General features: G+C 42.8%; 1 protein-coding gene across 1 annotated transcript in view; it reads left to right on the top strand.

Annotated features, from left to right (window-relative positions):
- wnt7aa (wingless-type MMTV integration site family, member 7Aa) overlaps nucleotides 1-20,544 on the top strand; it is a 94,560-nt gene extending 74,016 nt beyond the window's left edge. The window contains exon 4 of the mRNA XM_021610831.3: nucleotides 18,169-20,544. Coding sequence (XP_021466506.2) covers nucleotides 18,169-18,648 — 480 coding nt within the window. The 3' untranslated portion in view covers nucleotides 18,649-20,544. The remainder of the gene's footprint in view (nucleotides 1-18,168) is intronic.
- Nucleotides 20,545-24,216: the final 3,672 nt, after the last annotated feature.

Raw genomic sequence — 24,216 nt, 5'->3', positions numbered from 1 at the left:
GACCCTACAGAGCTGATTTGAGATATGATATGATATGACCCTACACAGCTGGTTGGGGATATGATGTGATATGACCCTAAAGAGCCGATTGGGGATATGATATGACCCTACAGAGCTGGTTGGGGATATGATATGACCCCACAGAGCTGAATGGGGATATGATATGATATGACCCTACAGAGCTGGTTGGGGATAGGATATGATATGACCCTACAGTACTGGTTGGGGATAGGATATGATATGACCCTACAGTACTGGTTGGGGATATGATATGACCCTACAGAGCTGGTTGGGGATATGATATGATATGACCCTACAGAGCTGGTTGGGGATATGATATGATATGACCCTATAGAGATGGTTGGGATATGATATGACCTTACAGAGCTGGTTGGGGATAGGATATGATATGACCCTACAGAGATGGTTGGGGATTAGGATATGATATGACCCTACAGAGCTGATTGGAGATATGATATAATATGACCCTACAGAGCTGATTTGAGATACGATATGATATGACCCTACACAGCTGGTTGGGGATATGATGTGATATGACCCTAAAGAGCCGATTGGGGATATGATATGACCCTACAGAGCTGGTTGGGGATATGATATGACCCCACAGAGCTGAATGGGGATATGATATGATATGACCCTACAGAGCTGGTTGGGGATAGGATATGATATGACCCTACAGAGCTGGTTGGGGATAGAATATGATATGACCCTACAGAGCTGGTTGGTGATATGATATGATATGACCGTATTGAGCTGGTTGGGTTATGAAATGATATGACCCTACATAGCTGATTAGGGATATGATTTGACCATACAGAGCTTTTTGGGTTATGATATGATATGACCCTACAGGGCTGGTTGCGGATATGATATGATATGACCCTACAGGGCTGGTTGGGGATATGATATGATATGACCCTACAGAGCTGGTTGGGTTATGATATGATATGACCCTACAGAGCTGGTTGGGTTATGATATGATATGACCCTACAGAGCTGATTAGGGATATGATTTGACCATTCAGAGCTTTTTTGGTTATGATATGATATGACCCTACAGGGCTGGTTGGGGATATGATATGATATGACCCTAAAGAGCTGGTTGGGGATATGATATGATATGACCCTGAAGAGCTGATTGGGGATATGATATGATATGACCCTACAGAGCTGATTGGAGATATGATATGATATGACCCTACATAGCTGGTTGGGGATATGATAGAATATGATATGACCCTACAGAAGTGATTGGAGATATGATATGACCCTACAGGGCTGATTGGAGATATGATATGATATGACCCTACAGAGCTAGTTGGGGATATGATATGACCCTACAGAGCTGATTGGGGATATGATATGACCCTTCAGAGCTGATTGGGGATATGATATGATATGACCCTACAGAGCTGAATGGGGATATGATATGACCCTAGAGAGCTGGTTGGGGATATGATATGACCCTACAGAGCTGGTTGGGTTATGATATGATATGACCCTACAGAGCTGGTTGGGTTATGATATGATATGACCCTACAGAGCTGGTTGGGGATATGATATGATATGACCCTACAGAGCTGGTTGGGTTATGATATGATATGACCCTACAGAGCTGGTTGGGTTATGATATGATATGACCCTACAGAGCTGGTTGGGGATATGATATGACCCTACAGAGCTGGTTGGGGATATGATATGATATGACCCTACAGAGCTGGCTGGGTTATGATATGATATGACCCTACAGTGCTGGTTGGGTTATGATATGATATGACCCTACAGAGCTGGTTGGGGATATGATATGACCCTACAGAGCTGGTTGGGTTATGATATGATATGACCCTACAGAGCTGGTTGGGGATATGATATGATATGACCCTACAGAGGCGGTTGTGTTATGATATGATATGACCCTACAGAGCTGGTTGGGTTATGATATGATATGACCCTACAGAGCTGGTTGGGGATATGATATGATATGACCCTGCAGAGCTGGTTGAGTTATGATATGATATGACCCTACAGAGCTGGTTGGGTTATGATATGATATGACCCTACAGTGCTGGTTGGGGATATGCTATGATATGACCCTACAGAGCTGGTTAGGGATATGGTATGACCCTACAGAGCTGATTGGGGATGTGATCTGATATGACCGTAAAGAGCTGGTTGGGGATATGATATGATATGACCCTACAGTACTGTTTGGGGATAGGATATGATATGACCCAACAGTACTGGTTGGGGATATGATATGACCCTACAGAGCTGGTTTGGGATATGATATGATATGACCCTACAGAGCTGGTTGGGATATGATATGACCTTACAGAGCTGGTTGGGGATATGATATGATATGACCCTACAGAGCTGGTTGGGGATATGATATGACCCTATAGAGATGGTTGGGATATGATATGACCTTACAGAGCTGGTTGGGGATAGGATATGATATGACCCTACAGAGATGGTTGGGGATTAGGATATGATATGACCCTACAGAGCTGATTGGAGATATGATATAATATGACCCTACAGAGCTGATTTGAGATATGATATGACGCTACAGAGCTGGTTGGGGATATGATGTGATATGACCCTACAGAGCTGGTTGGGATATGATATGACCTTACAGAGCTGGTTGGGGATATGATATGATATGACCCTACAGAGCTGGTTGGGGATATGATATGATATGACCCTACAGAGCTGGTTGGGATATGATATGACCTTACAGAGCTGGTTGGGGATATGATATGATATGACCCTACAGAGCTGGTTGGGGATATGATATGACCCTATAGAGATGGTTGGGATATGATATGACCTTACAGAGCTGGTTGGGGATAGGATATGATATGACCCTACAGAGATGGTTGGGGATTAGGATATGATATGACCCTACAGAGCTGATTGGAGATATGATATAATATGACCCTACAGAGCTGATTTGAGATATGATATGACGCTACAGAGCTGGTTGGGGATATGATGTGATATGACCCTAAAGAGCCGATTGGGGATATGATATGACCCTACAGAGCTGGTTGGGGATAGGATATGATATGACCCTACAGAGCTGGTTGGTGATATGATATGATATGACCGTATTGAGCTGGTTGGGTTATGAAATGATATGACCCTACATAGCTGATTAGGGATATGATTTTACCATACAGAGCTTTTTGGGTTGTGATATGATATGACCCTACAGGGCTGGTTGCGGATATGATATGATATGACCCTACAGGGCTGGTTGGGATATGATATGATATGACCCTACAGAGCTGGTTGGGTTATGATATGATATGACCCTACAGAGCTGGTTGGGTTATGATATGATATGACCCTACAGAGCTGATTAGGCATATGATTTGACCATACAGAGCTTTTTTGGTTATGATATGATATGACCCTACAGAGCTGGTTGGGGATATGATATGACCCCACAGAGCTGGTTGGGTTATGATATGATATGACCCTACAGAGCTGATTAGGGATATGATTTGACCATACAGAGCTTTTTTGGTTATGATATGATATGACCCTACAGGGCTGGTTGGGGATATGATATGATATGACCCTAAAGAGCTGGTTGGGGATATGACACCAGGTATCCTCCAGACTGGCACTATGCTGGGTCCTGGCACCAGGTACCCTCCAGACTGACACCAGGTACCCTCCAGACTGACACCAGGTATCCTCCAGACTGGCACTATGCTGGGTCCTGGCACCAGGTACCCTCCAGACTGACACCAGGTATCCCCCAGACTGGCATTATGCTGGGTCCTGGCACCAGGTATCCTCCAGACTGGCACTATGCTGGGTCTTGGCACCAGGTACCCTACAGACTGACACCAGGTACCCTACAGACTGACACCAGGTACCCTCCAGACTGGCACCAGGTACCCTACAGACTGACACCAGTTATCCTCCAGACTGGCACTACGCTGGGTCCTGACACCAGGTACCCTCCAGACTGGCACTATGCTGGCTGCTGGCACCAGGTACCCTCCAGACTGGCACTATGCTGGGTCCTGGCCCCAGGTACCCTCCAGACAGGCACTATGCTGGCACCAGGTACCCTCCAGACTGGCACTATGCTGAGTCCTGGAACTAGGTATCCTCCAGACTTGCAATATGCTGGCTGCTTGCACCAGGTATCCTCTAGACTGGCACTATGCTGGCTGCTGGCACCAGGTACCCTCCAGACTGGCACTATGCTGGGTCCTGACACCAGGTACCCTCCAGACTGGCACTTTGCTGGCACCAGGTGTCCTCCAGACTGGCACTATGCTGACACCAGGTATCCTCCTGACTGGCACTATGCTGTGTCCTAGCACCAGGTATCCTCTAGACTGGCACTATGCTGACACCAGGTACCATCCACAATGACACCAGGTATCCTACAGACTGGCACTATGCTGGGTCCTGACACCAGGTACCCTCCAGACTGGCACTATGCTGGGTCCTGACACCAGGTACCCTCCAGACTGGCACTATGCTGTCTGCTGGCACCAGGTATCCTCCAGACTGGCACTATGCTGGGTCCTGACACCAGGTACCCTCCAGACTGGCACTATGCGGGGTCCTGACACCAGGTACCCTCCAGACTGGCACTATACTGGCACCAGGTATCCTCCAGACTGGCATTACGCTGGGTCCTGACACCAGGTACCCTCCAGCCTGACACCAGGTACCCTCCAGACTTACACCAGGTATCCTCCAGACTGGCACTATGCTCGGTCCAGACACCAGGTATCCTCCAGACTGGCACTATGCTGGGTCCTGGCACCAGGTACCCTCCAGACTGACACCAGGTACCCTCCAGACTGACACCAGGTATCCTCCAGACTGGCACTATGCTGGGTCCTGGCACCAGGTACCCTCCAGACTGACACCAGGTATCCCCCAGACTGGCACTATGCTGGGTCCTGGCACCAGGTACCTTCCAGACTGACACTATGCCGGCACCAGGTACCCTCCAGACTGGCATTATGCTGGGTCCTGGCACCAGGTATCCTCCAGACTGGCACTATGCTGGGTCCTGGCACCAGGTACCCTACAGACTGACACCAGGTACCCTACAGACTGACACCAGGTACCCTCCAGACTGGCACCAGGTACCCTACAGACTGGCACCAGGTACCCTACAGACTGACACCAGGTACCCTCCAGACTGACACCAGGTACCCTCCAGACTGACACCAGGTACCCTCCAGACTGACTCCAGGTACCCTCCAGACTGGCACCAGGTACCCTCCAGACTGGCACCAGGTACCCTCCAGACTGGCACCAGGTACCCTCCAGACTGACACCAGGTACCCTCCAGACTGGCACCAGGCTTTTTTTGGCCCATCTAGACTGGCGCTATGCTGGGTGCTGCCACCAGGTACAGTGCCTTGCGAAAGTATTCGGCCCCCTTGAACTTTGCGACCTTTTGCCACATTTCAGGCTTCAAACATAAAGATATAAAACTGTATTTTTTTGTGAAGAATCAACAACAAGTGGGACACAATCATGAAGTGGAACGACATTTATTGGATATTTCAAACTTTTTTAACAAATCAAAAACTGAAAAATTGGGCGTGCAAAATTATTCAGCCCCTTTACTTTCAGTGCAGCAAACTCTCTCCAGAAGTTCAGTGAGGATCTCTGAATGATCCAATGTTGACCTAAATGACTAATGATGATAAATACAATCCACCTGTGTGTAATCAAGTCTCCGTATAAATGCACCTGCACTGTGATAGTCTCAGAGGTGCGTTAAAAGCGCAGAGAGCATCATGAAGAACAAGGAACACACCAGGCAGGTCCGAGATACTGTTGTGAAGAAGTTTAAAGCCGGATTTGGATACAAAAATATTTCCCAAGCTTTAAACATCCCAAGGAGCACTATGCAAGCGATAATATTGAAATGGAAGGAGTATCAGACCACTGCAAATCTACCAAGACCTGTCCGTCCCTCTAAACTTTCAGCTCATACAAGGAGAAGACTGATCAGAGATGCAGCCAAGAGACCCATGATCACTCTGGATGAACTGCAGAGATCTACAGCTGTGGTGGGAGACTCTGTCCATAGGACAACAATCAGTCGTATATTGCATAAATCTGGCCTTTATGGAAGAGTGGCAAGAAGAAAGACATTTCTTAAAGATATCCAGAGAAAGTGTCGTTTAAAGTTTGCCACAAGCCACCTGGGAGACACACCAAACATGTGGAAGAAGGTGCTCTGGTCAGATGAAACCAAAATTGAACTTTTTGGCAACAATGCAAAACGTTATGTTTGGCGTAAAAGCAACACAGCTCATCACCCTGAACACACCATCCCCACTGTCAAACATGGTGGTGGCAGCATCATGGTTTGGGCCTGCTTTTCTTCAGCAGGGACAGGGAAGATGGTTAAAATTGATGGGAAGATGGATGGAGCCAAATACAGGACCATTCTGGAAGAAAACCTGATGGAGTCTGCAAAAGACCTGAGACTGGGACGGAGATTTGTCTTCCAACAAGACAATGATCCAAAACATAAAGCAAAATCTACAATGGAATGGTTCAAAAATAAACATATCCAGGTGTTAGAATGGCTAAGTCAAAGTCCAGACCTGAATCCAATCGAGAATCTGTGGAAAGAAGAGCTGTTTTGCAAGGAGGAATGGGAAAAAATGTCAGTCTCTCGATGTGCAAAACTGATAGAGACATACCCCAAGCGACTTACAGCTGTAATCGCAGCAAAAGGTGGCGCTACAAAGTATTAACTTAAGGGGGCTGAATTATTTTGCACGCCCAATTTTTCCGTTTTTGATTTGTTAAAAAAGTTTGAAATATCCAATAAATGTCGTTCCACTTCATGATTGTGTCCCACTTGTTGTTGATTCTTCACAAAAAAATACAGTTTTATATCTTTATGTTTGCAGCCTGAAATGTGGCAAAAGGTCGCAAAGTTCAAGGGGGCCGAATACTTTCGCAAGGCACTGTACCAGGGCTTTTGTGACACATCAAGACTGGCACTAAGCTAGGTTAATGATCTGAGAATCCCTGTCCTGTAATTTGTCATCATTAGAATCATCATGCATACCCAGTATTTCTCAGTGTAGTCTGTCATCTGGGCCCAGACTGGTCAAGTCATTGCTCTGGGACAGAGCATAGCTTTGATGACATAAAAGGGCGTTGAGCTTGTGTCTGCGACTGTCTTCCTACTTGAGCTTCCAGGGGGTCTGAATGTTAAACTGACAACAATATATTCATGGGCATGTAGCTTCAATGTAGCTTCAATCAGCTCCATGAATGTAGTGTTTCTCAGGAGTCTGAGGCATTACCATACTAAGCTGCTGTGCTCGCAGGGCTTCTGATGATTACCCACCTGACTCCAGCCTGTCTGAGGGGAGGAGGGTGGGGGGAGTGAGGGAGGGGAGAGAAGGGGGAATGTAATCATTAAGAATAGGGTGAGGGTAGAAGAGCGAGAGATAGACAGGGAGGGGGATATGAGAGGAGGGGGAATGTAATCATTAAGAATAGGGTGAGGGTAGAAGAGCGAGAGATAGACAGGGAGGGGTATATGAGAGGAGGGGGAATGTAATCATTAAGAATAGGGTGAGGGTAGAAGAGCGAGAGATAGACAGGGAGGGGTATATGAGAGGAGGGGGAATGGAATCATTAAGAATAGGGTGAGGGTAGAAGAGCGAGAGATAGACAGGGAGGGGGATATGAGAGGAGGGGGAATGGAATCATTAAGAATAGGGTGAGGGTAGAAGAGCGAGAGATAGACAGGGAGGGGGATATGAGAGGAGGGGGAATGGAATCATTAAGAATAGGGTGAGGGTAGAAGAGCGAGAGATAGACAGGGAGGGGGATATGAGAGGAGGGGGAATGGAATCATTAAGAATAGGGTGAGGGTAGAAGAGCGAGAGATAGACAGGGAGGGGGATATGAGAGGAGGGGGAATGGAATCATTAAGAATAGGGTGAGGGTAGAAGAGCGAGAGATAGACAGGGAGGGGGATATGAGAGGAGGGGGGATGTAATCATTAAGAACAGAGAGAGAGAGAGGTGAGCGAGCAAGAGAAGGGGATATTTTTATTTTACCTTTATTTAACTAGGCAAGTCAGTTAAGAACAAATTCTTATTTTCAATGAGGGCCTAGGAACAGTGGGTTAACTGTCTTGTTCAGGGGCAGAACGACAGATTTTTACCTTGTCAGCTCGGGGATTTGATCTTGCGATTTTTCAATTACTGGCCCAACGCTCGAACCACTAGGCTACCTGCCGCCCCAAAATGGGTGGAGAGAGGGAGAGATGGGGGGGAGAAGGGGGAATGCAATAATTAAGAACAGTGTGAGGGTAGAGAGAGACAGGGGGAGGAGGGGGGATATGAGAAATGGGAGAATGGAATCGTTAATGAGAGAGAGAGAAATAGTGTAATGAATAAAAAGGGAGCGGCTTCTGTCTGGGAAGGAGAGAGATAATGTCATTCAGTGGATGGGGGGTAGAATGAAAGAGAGAGATGGAGACAGACTGAAAGAGAGATGTGGAGACAGACTGAAAGAGAGAGATGGAGACAGACTGAAAGAGAGATGTGGAGACAGACTGAAAGAGAGAGATGGAGACAGACTGAAGAGAGAGGTGGAGACAGACTGAAAGAGAGAGGTGGAGACAGACTGAAGAGAGAGGTGGAGACAGACTAAAAGAGATGTGGAGACAGACTGAAAGAGAGAGATGGAGACAGACTGAAAGAGAGAGATGGAGACAGACTGAAAGAGAGATGGAGACAGACTGAAAGAGAGAGATGGAGACAGACTGAAAGAGAGAGATGGAGACAGACTGAAGAGAGATGGAGACAGACTGAATGAGATAGATGGAGACAGACTGAAAGAGAGAGGTGGAGACAGACTGAAAGAGAGAGATGGAGACAGACTGAAGAGAGAGATGCAGACAGACTGAAAGAGAGATGGAGACAGACTGAAAGAGAGAGATGGAAACAGACTGAAGAGAGATATGGAGACAGACTGAAGGGAGATGGAGGCAGACTGAAAGAGATAGATGGAGACAGACTGAAAGAGAGAGATGGAAACAGACTGAAAGAGAGAGATGGAAACAGACTGAAAGAGAGAGATGGAGACAGACTGAAAGAGATACGGAGACAGACTGAAAGAGAGAGATGGAGACAGACTGAAAGAGAGATGGAGACAGACTGAAGAGAGATGGAGACAGACTGAAAGAGAGAGATGGAGACAGACTGAATGAGATAGATGGAGACAGACAAAAAGAGAGATGGAGACAGACTGAAGAGAGATGGAGACAGAGTCAGAAAGAGAGAGAATGCAGAGAGACTAGACTACCAACCTCTAAAAGGGATTGCCCAGTTATATTTTCAATCCCTGGTCCTATCACACTTAGAATACTGTCCAGTTATATGGTCAATCCCTGGTCCTATCACACTTAGAATACTGTCCAGTTATCTGGTCAATCCCTGGTCCTATCACACTTAGAGAACTGTCCAGTCATATGGTCAATCCCTAATCCTATCACATTTAGAGTACTGTCCAGTTATATGGTCAATCCCTGATCCTATCACACTTAGAGTACTGTCCCTGGTCCTATCACACTTAGAGTACTGTCCAGTTATATGGTCAATCCCTGGTCCTATCACACTTAGAGTACTGTCCCTGGTCCTATCACACTTAGAGTACTGTCTCTGGTCCTATCACACTTAGAATACTGTCTAGTTATATGGTCAATCCCTGGTCCTATCACACTTAGAGTACTGTCCAGTTATATGGCCAATCCCTGGTCCTATCACACTTAGAGTACTGTCCAGTTATATGGCCAATCCCTGGTCCTATCACACTTAGAGTACTGTCCCTGGTCCTATCACACTTAGAGTACTGTCCCTGGTCCTATCACACTTAGAGTACTGTCCCTGGTCCTATCACACTTAGAGTACTGTCCAGTTATATGATCTGCAGCAAAGATATAAAAAAGCTCCAAATGCCTCAAAACAGGGCTGCCAGATTATCTCTTCATAGCTCAAAACAGGTCAAGGTATGAATATTATCCAAAGCATCAGAATCTCTCATGGCTTCACTTTAAAAACAAATTACTATCTAATCTTCTGAGTTTCTTTAGGAATGTTGTATTTGATTTTTTTTAAACAGTATTTGTCAGTCCAGTTAGTACATACTAGCAACACGCGTAACCACCAAACCAGACAGGTAAATTCAAGGCATCTAAGAAAACCCAAGCCAAGGACAAATGGCCTTAAATCTACAGTTTTATATCGAGCCATAGTTGAATGGAACTCTTTACCAATCCATATTTCACAGGCAAAAAATAAATCTACCTTCAAGAAAAAAATGTAAGAACATCTAATGTGATAGACCATATGACTGGACAGGAAATAGACAGAACATCTAATGTGATAGACCATATGACTGGACAGGAAATAGAAAGAACATCTAATGTGATAGACCATATGACTGGACAGGAAATAGAAAGAACATCTAATGTGATAGACCATATGACTGGACAGGAAATAGAAAGAACATCTAATGCGTAAGACCATATGACTGGACAGGAAATAGAAAGAACATCTAATGTGATAGACCATATGACTGGACAGGAAATAGAAAGAACATCTAATGTGATAGACCATATGACTGGACAGGAAATAGAAAGAACATCTAATGTGATAGACCATATGACTGGACAGGAAATAGAAAGAACATCTAATGCGTAAGACCATATGACTGGACAGGAAATAGAAAGAACATCTAATGTGATAGACCATATGACTGGACAGGAAATAGACAGAACATCTAATGTGATAGACCATATGACTGGACAGGAAATAGAAAGAACATCTAATGTGATAGACCATATGACTGGACAGGAAATAGAAAGAACATCTAATGTGATAGACCATATGACTGGACAGGAAATAGAAAGAACATCTAATGCGTAAGACCATATGACTGGACAGGAAATAGAAAGAACATCTAATGTGATAGACCATATGACTGGACAGGAAATAGAAAGAACATCTAATGTGATAGACCATATGACTGGACAGGAAATAGAAAGAAAATCTAATGTGTAAGACCATATGACTGAATGCTAGATGTGTTAAATTCAGTTGACTCAGGAGTACAGTGTGCAGTGATGTGTCCTATAAGGAGCATGGCCGAATAGTAAAGTACATCTAGCCACCCGAGAGCACCCTTACCTGCTGAAAATATATGAATGAAAGTATTTTAATTTATTATGGATCCCCATTAGTTCCTGCCAAGGCAGCAGCTACTCTTCCTGGGGTTTATTATGGATCCCCATTAGTTCCTGCCAAGGCAGCAGCTACTCTTCCTGGGGTTTATTATGGATCCCCATTAGTTCCTGCCAAGGCAGCAGCTACTCTTCCTGGGGTTTATTATGGATCCCCATTAGTTCCTGCCAAGGCAGCAGCTACTCTTCCTGGGGTTTATTATGGATCCCCATTAGTTCCTGCCAAGGCAGCAGCGACTCTTCCTGGGGTTTATTATGGATCCCCATTAGTTCCTGCCAAGGCAGCAGCGACTCTTCCTGGGGTTTATTAGGGATCCCTATTAGTTCCTGCCAAGGCAGCAGCTACTCTTCCTGATGTTTATTATGGATCCCCCATTAGTTCCTGCCATCAGGTTTTTTACAGAAAGGCTTGGTGATAGACTAGAAATGCCTTGGAGATTGACAAGTTGATCACGATCGACTGGTTGGTGACCACTGCTGTAGACTGAACCATGTTGTTGTATGCTGTAGACTGAACCATGTTGTATACTGTAGACTGAACCATGTTGTATACTGTAGACTGAACCATGTTGTATGCTGTAGACTGAACCATGTTGTTGTATGCTGTAGACTGAACCATGTTGTTATATACTGTAGACTGAACCATGTTGTATACTGTAGACTGAACCATGTTGTATACTGTAGACTGAACCATGTTGTATACTGTAGACTGAACCATGTTGTATACTGTAGACTGAACCATGTTATATACTGTAGACTGAACCATGTTGTATACTGTAGACTGAACCATGTTGTATACTGTAGACTGAACCATGTTGTTGTATACTGTAGACTGAACCATGTTGTTATATACTGTAGACTGAACCATCTAGTTTTATACTGTAGACTGAACCATGTTGTTGTATACTGTAGACTGAACCATGTTGTATACTGTAGACTGAACCATGTTGTTGTATACTGTAGACTGAACCATGTTGTTGTATGCTGTAGACTGAACCATGTTGTTTTATACTGTAGACTGAACCATGTTGTATACTGTAGACTGAACCATGTTGTATGCTGTAGACTGAACCATGTTGTTATATACTGTAGACTGAACCATGTTGTTGTATACTGTAGACTGAACCATGTTGTATACTGTAGACTGAACCATGTTGTATGCTGTAGACTGAACCATGTTGTTGTAGACTGAACCATGTTGTATACTGTAGACTGAACCATGTTGTTGTATGCTGTAGACTGAACCATGTTGTTTTATACTGTAGACTGAACCATGTTGTATACTGTAGACTGAACCATGTTGTATGCTGTAGACTGAACCATGTTGTTATATACTGTAGACTGAACCATGTTGTTGTATACTGTAGACTGAACCATGTTGTTGTATACTGTAGACTGAACCATGTTGTATACTGTAGACTGAACCATGTTGTTGTATGCTGTAGACTGAACCATGTTGTTATATACTGTAGACTGAACCATGTTGTATACTGTAGACTGAACCATGTTGTATACTGTAGACTGAACCATGTTGTATACTGTAGACTGAACCATGTTGTATACTGTAGACTGAACCATGTTGTTGTATACAGTAGACTGAACCATGTTGTTGTATGCTGTAGACTGAACCATGTGGTATACTGTAGACTGAACCATGTTGTTGTATGCTGTAGACTGAACCATGTTGTTATATACTGTAGACTGAACCATCTAGTTTTATACTGTAGACTGAACCATGTTGTATACTGTAGACTGAACCATGTTGTATACTGTAGACTGAACCATGTTGTATACTGTAGACTGTACCATGTTGTATACTGTAGACTGAACCATGTTGTATGCTGTAGACTGAACCATGTTGTTGTATACTGTAGACTGAACCATGTTGTATACTGTAGACTGAACCATGTTGTATACTGTAGACTGAACCATGTTGTATACTGTAGACTGAACCATGTTGTTGTATACAGTAGACTGAACCATGTTGTTGTATGCTGTAGACTGAACCATGTGGTATACTGTAGACTGAACCATGTTGTTGTATGCTGTAGACTGAACCATGTTGTTATATACTGTAGACTGAACCATCTAGTTTTATACTGTAGACTGAACCATGTTGTATACTGTAGACTGAACCATGTTGTATACTGTAGACTGAACCATGTTGTTGTATACTGTAGACTGAACCATGTTGTTGTATGCTGTAGACTGAACCATGTTGTTTTATACTGTAGACTGAACCATGTTGTATACTGTAGACTGAACCATGTTGTATGCTGTAGACTGAACCATGTTGTTATATACTGTAGACTGAACCATGTTGTTGTATACTGTAGACTGAACCATGTTGTATACTGTAGACTGAACCATGTTGTATGCTGTAGACTGAACCATGTTGTTGTAGACTGAACCATGTTGTATACTGTAGACTGAACCATGTTGTTGTATGCTGTAGACTGAACCATGTTGTTTTATACTGTAGACTGAACCATGTTGTATACTGTAGACTGAACCATGTTGTATGCTGTAGACTGAACCATGTTGTTATATACTGTAGACTGAACCATGTTGTTGTATACTGTAGACTGAACCATGTTGTATACTGTAGACTGAACCATGTTGTATGCTGTAGACTGAACCATGTTGTTGTATACTGTAGACTGAACCATGTTGTATACTGTAGACTGAACCATGTTGTTGTATACTGTAGACTGAACCATGTTGTATACTGTAGACTGAACCATGTTGTATGCTGTAGACTGAACCATGTTGTTGTATACTGTAGACTGAACCATGTTGTATACTGTAGACTGAACCATGTTGTTGTATGCTGTAGACTGAACCATGTTGTTATATACTGTAGACTGAACCATGTTGTTGTATACTGTAGACTGAACCATGTTGTATACTGTAGACTGAACCATGTTGTTGTATACTGTAGACTGAACCATGTTGTATACTGTAGACTGAACCATGTTGTATGCTGTAGACTGAACCATGTTGTTGTATACTGTAGACTGAACCATGTTATATACTGTAGACTGAACCATCTAGTTGTATACTGTAGACTGAACCATGTTATATACTGTAGACTGAACCATGTTGTATGCTGTAGACTGAACCATGTTGTTATATACTGTAGACTGAACCATGTTGTTGTATACTGTAGACTGAACCATGTTGTATACTGTAGACTGAACCATGTTGTTGTATACTGTAGACTGAACCATGTGTTTTATACTATAGACTGAACCATGTTGTTTTATACTGTAGACTGAACCATGTTGTTGTATACTGTAGACTGAACCATGTTGTTGTATACTGTAGACTGAACCATGTTGTATACTGTAGACTGAACCATGTTGTTGTATGCTGTAGACTGAACCATGTTGTTATATACTGTAGACTGAACCATGTTGTTTTATACTATAGACTGAACCATGTTGTTTTATACTATAGACTGAACCATGTTGTTGTATACTGTAGACTGAACCATGTTGTTATATACTGTAGACTGAACCATGTTGTATACTGTAGACTGAACCATGTTGTTGTATACAGTAGACTGAACCATGTTGTTATATACTGTAGACTGAACCATGTTGTTGTATGCTGTAGACTGAACCATGTTGTTATATACTGTAGACTGAACCATGTTGTTGTATACAGTAGACTGAACCATGTTGTTGTATACTGTAGACTGAACCATGTTGTATACTGTAGACTGAACCATGTTGTTGTATACTGTAGACTGAACCATGTTGTTGTATGCTGTAGACTGAACCATGTTGTTATATACTGTAGACTGAACCATGTTGTATACTGAAGACTGAACCATGTTGTATACTGTAGACTGAACCATGTTGTTGTATACTGTAGACTGAACCATGTTGTTGTATACTGTAGACTGAACCATGTTGTTATATACTGTAGACTGAACCATGTTGTTATATACTGTAGACTGAACCATGTTGTTGTATACTGTAGACTGAACCATGTTGTTATATACTGTAGACTGAACCATGTTGTTTTATACTGTAGACTGAACCATGTTGTTGTATACTGTAGACTGAACCATGTTGTTGTATACTGTAGACTGAACCATGTTGTATACTGTAGACTGAACCATGTTGTATACTGTAGACTGAACCATGTTGTTATATACTGTAGACTGAACCATGTTGTATACTATAGACTGATCCATGTTGTTGTATACTGTAGACTGAACCATGTTGTTATATACTGTAGACTGAACCATGTTGTTATATACTGTAGACTGAACCATGTTGTTATATACTGTAGACTGAACCATGTTGTTGTATACTGTAGACTGAACCATGTTGTTATATACTGTAGACTGAACCATGTTGTTATATACTGTAGACTGAACCATGTTGTTATATACTGTAGACTGAACCATGTTGTTGTATACTGTAGACTGAACCATGTTGTTATATACTGTAGACTGAACCATGTTGTTATATACTGTAGACTGAACCATGTTGTTATATACTGTAGACTGAACCATGTTGTATACTGTAGACTGAACCATGTTGTATACTGTAGACTGAACCATGTTGTATACTGTAGACTGAACCATGTTGTTGTATACTGTAGACTGAACCATGTTGTTATATACTGTAGACTGAACCATGTTGTTGTATACTGTAGACTGAACCATGTTGTATACTGTAGACTGAACCATGTTGTATACTGTATACTGAACCATGTTGTTATATACTGTAGACTGAACCATGTTGTTATATACTGTAGACTGAACCATGTTGTTGTATACTGTAGACTGAACCATGTTGTATACTGTAGACTGAACCATGTTGTTATATACTGTAGACTGAACCATGTTGTATACTGTAGACTGAACCATGTTGTATACTGTAGACTGAACCATGTTGTATACTGTAGACTGAACCATGTTGTTGTATACTGTAGACTGAACCATGTTGTTATATACTGTAGACTGAACCATGTTGTTATATACTGTAGACTGAACCATGTTGTTTTATACTATAGACTGAACCATGTCGCGATTGCCTGCCACTGAGATTCCTTACATATCCTGCTGACTACGTTTGGAATGTTTAAGATCAATTGGAATGTTTTAATTCTTATGGCTTGAATCCCGCAAACGGGATCGATATGACAACAGCCAGTGAAAGTGTAGGGCGCCATATTCAAACAACAGAAATCTCATAATTAAAATTCCTCAACATAGAAGTATTTTGCACCATTTTAAAATAAACTTGTTGTTAATCCCACCACAGTGTCCAATTTCAAAAAGGCTTTACGACGAAAGCACACCAAACGATTATGTTAGGTCTGCACCTAGTCACAGAAAAACACAGCCATTTTTCCAGCCAAAGAGAGAAGTCACAAAAAGCAAAAATAGAGAGAAAATGAATCACTAACCTTTGATGATCTTCATCAGATGACACTCATAGGACTTTATGTTACACAATACATGTATGTTTTGTTTGATAAAGTTCATATTTATATAAAAAAATCTGAGTTTACATTGGCGCGTTACGTTCACTAGTTCCAAAAACATCCAGTGATTTTGCAGAGCCACATCAATTCAACAGAAATACTCATCATAAATGTAGATGAAAATACAAGTCATGCACATGGAATTATAGATATACCTCCTTAATGCAACCGCTGCGTCAGATTTCAAAAAACTTTACCGAAAAAGCACAACATGCAATAATCTGAGTACAGTGCTCAGACAACAAAACAAGCCAAACAGATATCCGCCATGTTGTGCAGTCAACAGAAGTCAGAAATAGCATTATAAATATTGACTTACCTTTGATGATCTTCATCAGAATGCACTCCCAGGAATCCCAGTTCCACAATAAATGTTTGATTTGTTCGATAAAGTCCATCATTTATGTCCAAATACCTCATTTTTGTTCGCGCATTTAGTTCCCAATCCAAATTCATGAGGCGCGAGCAGATGAAAAGTAAAAAAGTAACGTTACAGTCCGTAGAAACATGTCAAACGATGTATAGAATCAATCTTTAGGATGTTTTTAACATAAATCTTCAATAATGTTTCAACCGGAGAATTCCTTTGTCTGTAGAATTGCAATGGAACGCAAGCTACCTCTCACGTGAACGCGCGTGATCAGGCCATGCACTCTGCCAGACCTCTGACTCATTCAGTTCTCATTTCCCCCTCCTTCATAGAAGCATAAAACAAGGTTCTGAAGACTGTTGACATCTAGTGTAAGCCTTAAGAAGTACAATATGACCCCATAGACACTGTATATTTGATAGGCAATGACCTGAAAAACTACAAACCTCAGATTTCCCACTTCCTGGTTGGATTTTTTCATCCAAGCTACTCAATACTGCTAATACTAATAATGTATACTAATACTTAACTGTTTACAATATTCTGCTAGAATACTTTCTGAGGAACATGCACCCTGCTTTTTAGTAAATAAGTTATTTAATGTTTCCAAACCTCAGGTTATTATTAGAGTTACAACTAATACTGTATCCTATATTTCAATATTACAGTAATAATGCCATACCCTACTGTATATCTCAATTTGATCCTCCTAACCTGACAAGTCAACCCACTCGATCAGGATGTCCTAACACATCCGTCTTGTTTAGTAGTTTCTCTCTCTCGCTCTCTCTCTCTCTCTTGCTCTCTCTCTCACTCTCTCTCTCTCTCTCTCTCTTTCTGTATATCCCTCTTACTAAAGCATAGTCTAAATTGAAATCAAATCAAAACTTATTGGTCTCTTACATAGATTTGCAAGTGCAGCGAAATGCTTGAGTTTGTATCAGTAACAGTGAATTGAATGTATATGACCCTGTGTTCCTCTCTCTGTGTGTCCCAGATCCTGGAGAAGAGTATGCGTGTGGAGTGTAACTGTCACGGAGTGTCAGGATCCTGCACCACTAGGACGTGTTGGACCACGCTGCCTATGCTCCGCCAGCTGGGCTACATGCTGAGGGACAAGTACAACCAGGCCGTGCACGTAGAACCGGTACGCGCCACGCGACACAAACGACCCACCTTCCTGAAGGTCAAGAAGGCCCACTCCTACAGGAAGCCCATGGACACAGACTTGGTGTACGTAGAGAGGAGCCCTAACTACTGCGAGGCTGACCTGGTCACGGGCAGCATAGGTACCCACGGGAGGTCATGTAACAAAACAGCCCAACAGACTAATGGCTGTGACCTGATGTGTTGTGGACGAGGTTACGACACTCACCAGTACTCTAGAGTCTGGCAGTGCAACTGCAACTTTCTCTGGTGCTGCTATGTGAAGTGTAATACCTGCAGAGAGAGGACAGAGGTATACACCTGTAAATAAGAGTTATATGTGGGTTACAGTGTCTTATCATTTAGGGGTGTGGAGACTTCACTATTCTCTTTAGTATCTTATCATTTAGGGGTGTGGAGACTTCACTAGTCTCTTTAGTATCTTATCATTTAGGGGGGTGGAGACTTCACTAGTCTCTTTAGTATCTTATCATTTAGGGGGGTGGAGACTTCACTAGTCTCCTTAGTATCTTATCATTTAGGGGGGTGGAGACTTCACTAGTCTCTTTAGTATCTTATCATTTAGGGGGGTGGAGACTTCACTAGTCTCCTTAGTATCTTATCTCATACATCTCTCCCCAGAACCTAATCCAGCAACCTAATCCAGGTCTGAGAGAGAGGGGCATATTTCAGTGATAGGGATGTCTGTGGCTGACATGGATGTTACAATGACAGGAGTGGAGAGTAAGAGATGTATGGTATCTTCTGGTCTGTTCATGGACATACTGTTTACTCTGTTGACCCAAAGCAGGACAGTACTATATGTGCTACTGGACTACTACAACACTGGACTACTATTGTACAAACTCCCTGCTCCTTCAGTCACAAGCTGCTCCTTCGAGCCGGATGATAGACTGCCCTTATCACTGCTTTAATGGCCCAGAACTGGACAATAGAACGAAATGATACACGCTGTGATTTACTGGAGCTAGCTATGTGAACTTAAGTTTATACACTGGACATGTACTTACTGTAAGAGTGGAAGATGATTTGTAACGTTTATGCAACTAGCTACATCACATTCAAACTTGAAAAATCTAACGTTCTTAAACTAATTTAACAGAATACACCACGGCCAATCAGATGCAGCTTCTTCTCGATGAAGGAGTTAGTTCTGTGAATCTGATCGATTCACATAAAATAAGTAGTTTTGGGACAAAAAGAGCTACAAGATTGTTAACTGCTGAACTGGAGGGTCAGGGTGTATTTATATTTATTATGGATCCCCATTAGTTCCTGCCAAGGCGGCAGCTAGTCTTCCTGGGGTTTATTATGGATCCCCGTTCCTGTCAAGGCAGCAGCTACTCTTCCTGGGGTTTATTATGGATCCCCATTAGTTCCTGCCAAGGCAGCAGCTACTCTTCCTGGGGTTTATTATGGATCCCCATTAGTTCCTGCCAAGGCAGCAGCTACTCTTCCTGGTGTTTATTATGGATCCCCATTAGTTCCTGCCAAGGCAGCAGCTACTCTTCCTGGGGTTTATTATGGATCCCCATTAGTTCCTGCCAAGCCAGCAGCTACTCTTCCTGGGGTTTATTATGGATCCCCATTAGTTCCTGCCAAGGCAGCAGCTACTCTTCCTGGGGTTTATTATGGATCCCCATTAGTTCCTGCCAAGGCAGCAGCTACTCTTCCTTGGGTTTAGATTACCAACCTTACTGGCTGTGTCTCTGATCTTATTGACTGTTTACTGAGGGTCAGCTTTACTGACTGTTGCCTTACTGTTTGTTACCTGTCCACCAAGACTAAACCATTCTTATTCCAAAATACGTTTTTCCCGTTGTTGACATTGTTTAATAGAATATATTTTGTAAGAGACTATTTTTATATGCATATTTTATTTATTTCTTTGTGTAATATACCCTCCTCCCAGCCCCTGTTGTAAATGTTGGAGTTCAGTAAAGACAGGACAATAAGGTAGGTAGAGTTTGGTTAGGTAATGTTTTATCATGTCTGATGGTGACAAAGTTTGACCAAAGACCAACTGAAACACAAAATGTCTGACTCTAAAGAACCTGCAACCAGGACGTCATCCTGATTACAGGGAGCTTCATACTGAACTGATATTTTACCAAACTGATAATAGTTGATGTCTGTATTGTCATGTCTGATCTAACAGAAATATGATGTTCTGTTTCAGTGTTAATAAATCAACAGATAAAGGTTATTTCCTGTGTTTGTCATTCTCACAGCCAGGTTGTTAAATTGTTAGAGATGACCTAGCACTTGTCCAATCTGTATTGCTGAAGATCTGCATTATAGGACAAGTTCAATTTAAAGGTAATTTCCGTTTGACAAATGAAGCGTTTACTTCAATGAAGTCTCCGCAAACGCAGGAACATTGCCTTCGCCTTTCAATCATGCTACAGTGTGGATCTTCAGCACTACGGATTGAATCTAGACTGTAGATAGCAACAGAAATCTAGGAAATAATCATTCTCAATGTACTATTAAATTAGAAGGCAATGTGTCATTTGTAACAAAACAGTTGTAAATACTTTTATTGTTGTCTGTTTGTTCGACAGGTTTAAATGGCTATGTGTATAATCTCAGAACAAGAGTTTAGTAGCTATGTTTATAATCTCAGAACAAGAGTTTAGTAGCTATGTTTATAATCTCAGAACAAGAGTTTAGTAGCTATGTTTATAATCTCAGAACAAGAGTTTAGTAGCTATGTGAATAATCTCAGAACAAGAGTTTAGTAGCTATGTTTATAATCTCAGAACAAGAGTTTAGTAGCTATGTGAATAATCTCAGAACAAGAGTTTAGTAGCTATGTGAATAATCTCAGAACAAGAGTTTAGTAGCTATGTGTATAATCTCAGAACAAGAGTTTAGTAGCTATGTTTATAATCTCAGAACAAGAGTTTAGTAGCTATGTGAATAATCTCAGAACAAGAGTTTAGTAGCTATGTGTATAATCTCAGAACAAGAGTTTAGTAGCTATGTTTATAATCTCAGAACAAGAGTTTAGTAGCTATGTGAATAATCTCAGAACAAGAGTTTAGTAGCTATGTTTATAATCTCAGAACAAGAGTTTAGTAGCTATGTGAATAATCTCAGAACAAGAGTTTAGTAGCTATGTTTATAATCTCAGAACAAGAGTTTAGTAGCTATGTGAATAATCTCAGAACAAGAGTTTAGTAGCTATGTGAATAATCTCAGAACAAGAGTTTAGTAGCTATGTTTATAATCTCAGAACAAGAGTTTAGTAGCTATGTTTATAATCTCAGAACAAGAGTTTAGTAGCTATGTGAATAATCTCAGAACAAGAGTTTAGTAGCTATGTGAATAATCTCAGAACAAGAGTTTAGTAGCTATGTGAATAATCTCAGAAAAAGAGTTTAGTAGCTATGTGAATAATCTCAGAACAAGAGTTTAGTAGCTATGTGTATAAACTCACAACAAGAGTTTAGTAGCTATGTGTATAATCTCAGAACAAGAGTTTAGTAGCTATGTTTATAATCTCAGAACAACAGTTTAGTAGCTATGTGTATAATCTCAGAACAAGAGTTTACTAGCTATGTAAATACTCTCAGAACAATAATTTACTGTATGTATGACTAGAGGGCCGGAAAGCAGATGAGGAAAGTGGTAGAGTTGTCATGGCAGGCTGGAGTAGAGAGCTGACATGGCAGGCTGGAGGAGAGAGTTGTCATGGCAGGCTGGAGGAGAGAGTTGTCATGGCAGGCTGGAGCAGAGAGTTGTCATGGCAGGCTGGAGGAGAGAGTTGTCATGGCAGGCTGGAGGAGAGAGTTGTCATGGCAGGCTGGAGGAGAGAGTTGTCATGGCAGGCTGGAGGAGGGAGTTGTCATGGCAGGCTGGAGGAGAGAGTTGTCATTGCAGGCTGGAGGAGAGAGTTGTCATGACAGGCTGGAGGAGAGATTTGTCATGGCAGGCTGGAGGAGGGAGTTGTCATGGCAGGCTGGAGGAGAGAGTTGTCATGGCAGGCTGAAGGAGGGAGTTGTCATGGCAGGCTGGAGGAGCGAGTTGTCATTGCAGGCTGGAGGAGAGAGTTGTCATTGCAGGCTGGAGGAGAGAGTTGTCATGACAGGCTGGAGGAGAGATTTGTCATGGCAGGCTGGAGGAGGGAGTTGTCATGGCAGGCTGGAGGAGAGAGTTGTCATGGCAGGCTGAAGGAGGGAGTTGTCATGGCAGGCTGGAGGAGCGAGTTGTCATTGCAGGCTGGAGGAGAGAGTTGTCATGACAGGCTGGAGGAGAGATTTGTCATGGCAGGCTGGACGAGGGAGTTGTCATGGCAGGCTGGAGGAGAGAGTTGTCATGGTAAACTGGAGGAGAGAGAAGGTGAGTTCTAAGTATCAGAGTAAAATGGGCTAATTCAGTTTTGGATCTGAATGGGTCACAGCAGGAGGAAGAGAAGAGCAGGAGAAAGTATGGATGCTGTGGGGTGATATTCCCGCATTAGGAGATGATGCTGTGGGGTGATATTCCCGCATTAGGAGATGATGCTGTGGGGTGATATTCCCGCATTAGGAGAGGATGCTGTGGGGTGATATTCCCGCATTAGGAGATGATGCTGTGGGGTTATATTCCCGCATTAGGAGATGATGCTGTGGGGTGATATTCCCGCATTAGGAGAGGATGCTGTGGGGTGATATTCCCACATTAGGAGATGATGCTGTGGGGTGATATTCCCACATTAGGAGATGATGCTGTGGGGTGATATTCCCACATTAGGAGATGATGCTGTGGGGTGACATTCCCACATTAGGAGAGGATGCTGTGGGTTGATATTCCCGCATTAGGAGATGATGCTGTGGGGTGATATTACCGCATTAGGAGAGGATGCTGTGGGGTGATATTCTCACATTAGGAGATGATGCTGTGGGGTGATATTCCCGAATTAGGAGACGATCCTGTGGGGTGATATTCCCACATTAGGAGATGATGCTGTGGGTGATATTCCCGCATTAGGAGATGATGCTGTGGGGTGATATTACCGCATTAGGAGAGGATGCTGTGGGGTGATATTCCCACATTAGGAGATGATGCTGTGGGGTGATATTCCCACATTAGGAGATGATGTTGTGGGGTGATATTCCCGAATTAGGAGACGATCCTGTGGGGGCTGTTACTAATTCAGTAAGTGGTGGGAGTTGTGGGGACCTGAGCTTTGGGTTAATGGAGCTGGGTGCTGTAACACTGGGAGACAGAACGACTGGAGAAGCAGTAGCTGATCGGTGGGGTTTCACTCCTGTAGTTGAGTTAGGCGGTTGGGGCGCTGAGCTGCATTGTGTAGAGCTGAGAGGTGAAGAGCTTTGCTAAGCTGCGGTGTGAATTACTCTGACATCTGCTTTCATCACTGCTCACCCTGGTTGCCACAACAACTGCTAATCACCCACAAAAATGCTAAATGTTAACGGTGTTAAACCATGGGGGGGAGAAAGAGAGAAGGAGGGGAGGGGGAGAAAGAGAGAAGAGGGGGGAGAAAGAGAGGAGGAGAAGAGGAGAAGGAGGGGAGGGGAACAAAGAGAGGGGGAGATAGAATGAGGGGAAGAAAGAGAAAGAGGGTAGAAAGAGAGAAAGAAGGATAGGAAGCAAGAAAGGGGGATAATTTTTTTTTAAAGAAAGCTTTACAATGGTGAAAAATAATGTGTAGAAGAAGAGAGGATCTTAACTTCCTGAATAATCCTCAGCTCTTCTTCATTAGGGTTAGGGTATGGGCGCTTGGAGAAAACAGCTGGCCAAACAGACTAACAGACACCATGACTGGTTAGAGTAGTAACACAGGAACACCCAGGCTCTGTCTCTGTTGGTCTCTCAGACGAATTACATTATATTTCCAAGAGGAGCTGTGAATGAGATGTCACCACTATAC

The sequence above is a fragment of the Oncorhynchus mykiss genome, chromosome 7 (assembly GCF_057628025.1).
Source record: "Oncorhynchus mykiss isolate SJ-2025 chromosome 7, ASM5762802v1, whole genome shotgun sequence".
Taxonomy (NCBI): domain Eukaryota; kingdom Metazoa; phylum Chordata; class Actinopteri; order Salmoniformes; family Salmonidae; genus Oncorhynchus; species Oncorhynchus mykiss.
This window is presented reverse-complemented; position numbering and strand designations above follow the sequence as displayed.